Source organism: Brachycentrus maculatus, unplaced genomic scaffold (assembly GCF_059751285.1).
Source record: "Brachycentrus maculatus isolate JH-2025_06_01 unplaced genomic scaffold, ASM5975128v1 h1tg000303l, whole genome shotgun sequence".
Lineage (NCBI taxonomy): Eukaryota > Metazoa > Arthropoda > Insecta > Trichoptera > Brachycentridae > Brachycentrus > Brachycentrus maculatus.
Window position 1 is genome coordinate 844,219 of NW_028281053.1, and position 7,190 is coordinate 851,408.

A 7,190-nucleotide genomic window follows, 5' to 3' on the forward strand; every position below is an offset into this window, starting at 1 on the left:
CTATTTTCGGACAAAGATTTATTTTATTTTAGTATTTTAACACTTTTTTTATGTGCTGCCAGAATATTTCATTAAAAAAATTAAAATGAGATATTTTTATCTTATCGAACATTTATTTTTAAAATTACAATGTGTTTTGTTCCTTCCCTTCTACATATAAAGGATTCAAGTAACAAATGTCCAAAAAAGTGTTAAGTTTGCAAATAATAATAATCAAACACATTTGACCCTTTTCTTGCAAAGTATCGTTAATACCAGTTTAAAGAAAAATATACATTTTGGAGTCTCCCGGGATTGTCTGTATAAGATTTTTTATTTATTTTAAGCAGATTTACTAAAATAAAACTATTTTATGCAATTTGCGTAAAGGACATTTAGCCTGAAAATTTTCGATATAATATATAATAAAACCCTTATCCGCACCCCAATGGTGCATAGGGCACTGCGTCATATAAACGCAGTGTTATCTTGATCGTTAACACATGAAGGAAAGGTGATCAGCCCTCCGCTTCAGGTACCAGTCCAGGGTAATATTGAATAAATATGACAGTGAAAAAATCACTTATATTTATTTTCCCCCCCTTGGGAATCGAACCCGGGACCTCCAGAACGGTAGCCGAGCGTGCTGACCATTACACTACGGAGGCGATATAATATGGTAATAATAATTAAAACAACAAATTCAAGTGAACTGAAGCGCCATCTACTGATAAAACTTTCAAGCAACTTTACATATAAAGAATATATATTTTAAAATTGTTTCTCCTGAAAACACCAAAATGTTTATGGTTTTCAACCTGTCAATATTTGGTTGTTTTCACATATCTTTGGATGCACTCTCTAGTAAGTATATAAATAAATAATGCCATTAAGTGCTAAAATATTGCTTATTTTATTGATTGAGGAGAATTACATAAATTTAATCTACAAGAATAAAATAAAAGTTATGCAAAAATCATCTCTTCTCGCCGCTTCTTGGTTACTACAGTTCCTGGCTTGTGTTGGGCATCCGGATGGTTCATCAATTCTGGGGGACATGTCGACACAGAACTTGAAATGAGAACTTGCTTCAGATCATAAAACACGGCGGAATCCTCCTTAGTGATGAATGTCACAGCCTTTCCTGTCTTGCCAGCTCGGCCAGTTCTTCCGATACGATGGGTATAGTCTTCGATAGACTTTGCCATGTCATAATTGATGACGACGCTAACATCTTTGATGTCGATACCTCTTCCGGCCACGTCTGTAGCCACCAGGATATCTTTGGAACCATTCTTGAGACTTGCCAACGCGAAATCTCTCTGCTCTTGGCCTTTACCGCCGTGAAGCGTGCAAGCGTTGAAACCCAATTTTTCAAGACCGCGAGCCAAAACATCAGCTCCTTTCTTTTGATTGACGAATATAATGATAGGAGGTTCGACACCGCGTTGTAATATCTCCGTGAGTTTTCTACGTTTCTCATTCTCCCCGATCATGTGTATTACTTGTTCTGTTCTGTCGACGGGCTTACCGATAGATCCTATGTATACTATCGCCGGCCTTCTCAAGTAATTCCTCGCCAATCTTTCCACAGCGGCTGGCATAGTCGCGGTAAACATCACAGTTTGTCTGTACTTCTTCTTGCTGTGGTAGTTTGCGAGTAAAACGGTGGCATCTTCGGCCGCATCAGTGTCCGGTTTAAGATTTGTAACCGGCATGTACTCCAAAATCTTTTGTACATCCGGTTCGAAACCCATGTCTATCATGCGATCGGCTTCGTCCAGTACGACGTACGTGCATCTATTTAGGACCAAATACCTGTTTTCTAAAACGTCTATGAGACGACCGGGTGTAGCTATTACGATTTCGCATCCGAGTCGCAATTTGAATCCTTGGTCTTCTCTCGAGAGACCTCCTACGACTACTACAGAGGTGATATCGAGAGGGACACCAAATTTGTTAGTTTCCTCTTCGATTTGCTGTGCCAATTCTCTGGTAGGTGCGAGAATGATAGCGTACGGGCCTTGGTCAGCATCTTCTTGGCGAACTCCTTTGGGGAGTGACTGAATCCACATGAGGAGAGGTATGAGGAAAGCGAGAGTTTTACCCGACCCAGTTTCGGCAACACCGATAATGTCCCGGTTCTGTAGACCGATGGGGATGGCTTGGCGCTGGATGGGTGTCGGGCTCTTGTAGCCGACTTTAGTGATGATCTCCATGATTTCATCGGGGAAGCTAACTTCCTTCCAATTCCTGATGGGGTCGGGAATCTTGCCTCCCTTGATAGTGATATTGTAGTCTTCCCGGAAGATTCTCCAGTCCCTTTCGGTCATCTCGTCTCTTTCTTTCTCTGACCAATGACGGTCATCCCACTTCTGCTTATCCTCTTTCTTCTTGACCTTTTTGAGTCTCAACTTTTCTTGCTCCTTCTCCAGCTCTGTTCGTCTCTTCTCCAAAAGGTTTCCGTAAAACTTGCAGTGATCTCTCTTCTGGGCCTTGATGTCTATTCCGGCGATGTGACCGCGGCCAAAGAACTGAACCTGATGCCTGTCTTTATAGAGGACGTTATAATCATTTGAAGTGTCTTCGGATGCGTCCCAATCGAACACAAATTTGCGATCGTTTAAACGACGCACTCTGCGTTTCTTTTTCACTAATCCGAGGTATCTGGCTTTAATCGCATCCTCTTCCCGTTCTTTATCTTTATTCTTTGAGATATCCTCGTTGCCCCGGCCATCTCGTTTTTTATCCGGATCATTTTTGCGGTCAGAGCCGGATGGTTTCCTGTCATCCATTTTGCGATCTCTCCTGTCGCGATCTTCTTTATCTTGCCTCTCTCCGGTCTTCCTTCTGTCGTCATCGTCCTTTCTAGTTTCTTGCTTGGAATCGGATATTGTGAGATCGACGGTACTCATCGGTCTGTTTAAACTGTTCCTAATTGCCATGACTTCTTGTTCTCTTTTCTGGAGAGCCAGCGCCGCTCTTTGTTCTTTGGTCAAGAAAACTGGCTTGCTTCTAGCTTCTTCCTCGGCTTTTTTCTTCGCCAGAAGCTCCTCGAGGGAAAGAGGTTCTTTTTTAGCAACTTTTTGCGACTCATCCTTGACCTCCTCATCTTGCGCATCGTCCGGGTTGGTTTTCTTCTTTGAGTCATCTTCTTTGGAGCTCCTGGGTCTGTCTTTGTTATCTGGCCGCTTCGAATCTTTATCATATTCCTTATCCCGGTATTCGCGCTTTCGAGAAGGACTTTTAGATCGTTCCCGATCTTTTCTTTTCGATTTATCGCGATAATTATCCCGATCATCACCGTGCCTGCTGGTATCCCTTTCTTTCTCCCTATCCCGTCTATCTCTAGAACGCGATCGCGAACGTCGCTTTTTCTCATTTCCCATTTCAAAAAATTATTTATTTATACAAAATTAGCGCGTATATAAGAAATTATTCAACAAACGTAACCTCAACGCCAAACGTCAAGTTAACCATAGAAAAAAATATTACATATACAAAAAAAAAACTATATTGTCCATGGTTCTTTTGGCGGAAAATTCAAACATCGCTTTTTGATTCAGTCAATATTAAATGGAAATGTAATAGATAATGAGATTTTCTGACCACATTCCGACAAAATTCATCAAGACTACGTTATTGTACTTGAAAATACGACTCAAAACAAACCCATATCTTCCAAATTCCTTACCATTTTTAAGCTCTTGACTTCAGATCTAGTGATAATATAAGCAAATACTCTTGCTAATTTGTAACTGGTTGGTATTATGACTATCAACCTGACAGCTAAGACCCAGTTTTATAATATCTTCTTTTTTAATTTTATAATAAGTCCTTGTTCGCAAGGTTACATGCAAACAAATTGTCAATTTTTAGTATTTTATAAAAGTAATTCATAAAGCTTGGACGCAAAACTTTGGCAACGCATTACAATTATACCGGAAAAAATAAATACATATGTTTGCATTCTCTATCTATGAAGTAGCATTTTATGGCTAATAATAGCATATGCAAAAGGAGTTGATCTATAGGTTAATTGAAAAAATCGATTGTTAAACTTCATTTTTATATTATTGATGGGTATCACGCAAATGCTCTAGAAAACTTTACTCAAAAAAAGTATATTATTATTTAAAAAAAAATCTTACTTTAAAAGTATGGAATAATGGGGCAAAAAAGTTTAATTATGGGTTTTTATTTTTTTAAACATCATCATTAATTAAACCCAGACATGAAAAAAAACAAGATATTTTTTTGATATATTTATTTATTCTTACACATAATAAATAATCTTAATTAATACAAAATAAAACCATTATCATATCTCTAATTATTTAATAACTATCACTAATATGGTGATCCTTCTCTTTTTATAGAATACAGCACCAAATTTATATTTCATATTCATCTGCAATCTAGAAATGGAAAATCTACAAATATTACAAATTTTAATGATGTTTTGTTCCTTGAGCAGAGAAATGTCACCATTTTAATATCCCTTCGTTTTTATTCTTCATATGAACACGCAAGGTATGTTCTTAGCACATAAGGTGTAAGTGTAGATAAAAAAGATATTCATTAAAAAAATCTTTTTGTTTGTATTCTTAAATCATCATGTTACATAAATAAAATACCATAAATTTATCACATGGCTTTATAACTTTATTACATTTTTTTACTTATTCCAACAGTTACCTTAATTATTACTTTGTCAAAAATCAAAATGTATTACAAACTATTTATTATAGCTAATTACAAATTACTTTTATAGAATTTAATTGTCAGTGTTATTAAAAATGTAAACAAACAATGGTATCAATCATTATGCTATTTAAAAATAAAGAATAGTTAAAGAAAGTTAATAAATTTGACTAAACAAGTGTTTACATAATGCAATAAACTTCAAGTTGCATTTTTAAATTGAAAACACGAGTAGAGCTGGAATACTGGATCTAAAAAGCACATTATATAAGATAGGTGTTTTTATGTTGACAAATATAAAAGTGCAGTTGATCCTGTTTAATTGGGATCAAACTTTTGGCCCAATTAAGTTTCTGCTAAATTAAAGCGAGAATAAAATACAATCAATGCGATCGCTCAGACGAATGTGTGGCAAAACGATGTTTGATAGATGTTCGAATGATGAAATAAGGAAAGAATGTAAGGCTGAGATAAGCATTATCGATAAAATTAAGAAAGGTGTGTTGAGATGGTTTGGACATGTGGAGCGTATGAGTGAAGAAAGAACGGTTAAACAAATTTATGAGGCGAATGTAGTTGGAAAAAGAAGCAGAGAACGACCGAGGAAAACTTGGCACAATCAGGTATGTCAAATACTTGAAAGCGGCCGGGTCAGGAGTCGCAATAATCGTCGGGTATGTATGAGGAGATGCATGAATGTAGAAGAGGCAAAGAATGTTTGCAAAGACAGAGTGGTGTGGCGTTCGATTCTCTCTGCCTACCCCTGCGGAGAAGCGGCGTGATGGTTAGTTAGTTTTAGTTTTAAAATACAATCAATATTTTACTTTAGCAATATGTAGTGAATTTTTTTCTTAAACAATTTGTGAATGATGGAAAATGCATCTAATATTAAACACACTAAGAATAGGAAAGATGTTTCTACCCGTTTGGTCGATTGATGCTTCAGGACGAGACGGGTATTTTTACCTTCTGCGCCGGCCTCATATCAAAGTCAGAAATTAAGGAATTACATATTTAATGTTTTTATATGAATATTATTTGCCAATCCTTTGTTAAGATCTTAACTATATGTACATAATTAACAATTCCTGTCGCCACTGGTCCGCAGATGTTTAAAACATTCATGCCAAGTATGTTAATATAAACATCATATTAGAAAAAAGTACTAAAGAATTTCAAAATATTGAAATGATGTTTCAATATACAGGAACTTTAGTACCGCTCTATGTATATTTCACAAAATTATTATTGAGCAAAAATATACCGTAAAAATAGTAATAAAATCGGAAGGAAAAAGCTACACATGTTATGTGTTCATCAATTCTTGAATAAAAATATGAATTGTAATAAAAAAATGTGAGATGAAAAAAAAAATTTTTTTTCACAATTTAAAAAAAAAATCATATACATTTATTGTGATTTTAAATTAAATACCTCTAATTAAGCAGAATATGATCCCAATTAACTGAAATGAATAGTGAATAGTTCCTTGATTTTTTCCATTCCTAAAATTGTGTTCAAATAAACGGTTACTCTGATTAATCCACATAGCAACTAAGCGGAATTGAGTGTAAATATTACTTTTAAAAAAATTCACACACAACATTTCATAATTAGGACTTTGCCCCTAAAATTTATGGTACAAAGTTTTCTAGACATAGTTGAGCTCATTTAAAATCCTTAGAATTGAATATCAATTTTTTTATAGGAAAATTCTTGCGCTCACTGCAATTAAAGTTTACGTAATAAGGACAACTATATATAATTAATATACCTAATATAAATATAGTAAACTTTGATCATCGTATGAATTTAAATATCTATAATGAGTAATTTCTAGTAAATATATCACAATGATTAAAAATGGAAATATATATGTCTCTTATAAATAAATTACATATTTCGCTCACTCCTTTCAAGAACGTCATAAATCAAAATATGTACTTGACTTTTCAGGAGAACGTTTTTTAACTTTAAATATAAAATACAATGTATTAAAAATAAATATCAAGCCACTTACTGAACTTTTTACTTTGCAACAGATCTTTTTAGGTAAAATCTGAAGGTTTTTTCTCCATTTGAAAAATATTTAGTACATATATTTAAAAAAATAATTAAACAATACCTTTTCTTCAAAATGCAAAAACAACACTTTCTGCCCTGTAGCGGGTAAATATTAAGTTAAAAATATCGCTTTTTTGCTGGGATATAGAACATTTTCTGGGCATTCCGAAGACATGCACAACTGAAAATTGACGATTTTTGATTTATGACGTTCTTGAAAGGAGTGAGCGATTTATGGTCAGCTCTAAATACCACAAATGTAACACGATTTTATAGAAGGCGAAAGAATGCATTTCTACACACATACAACATACAATATCTGCAGTTTTTCTCCACATACCCATTTTCCATTTTGACAATTAAAAAAACATAATTAACACACCAAAAATGTCATACTCGCAATGTCTATTAGAATTGAAAGCTGAAAAAGTGGATAGTGCATC

At 34.7% G+C, this 7,190-nt stretch overlaps 1 protein-coding gene across 1 annotated transcript; it reads right to left on the bottom strand.

Moving 5' to 3' along the window:
- Positions 1–856: 856 nt before the first annotated feature.
- LOC148304808 (putative ATP-dependent RNA helicase DDX23) lies at positions 857–3,468 on the bottom strand. Its single transcript, XM_088267734.1, has one exon. The coding sequence runs from the start codon at positions 3,366–3,368 to the stop codon at positions 945–947; it is 2,424 nt and encodes an 807-aa protein (XP_088123860.1). The 5' UTR covers positions 3,369–3,468; the 3' UTR covers positions 857–944.
- Between the last annotated feature and the right edge of the window lie 3,722 nt (positions 3,469–7,190).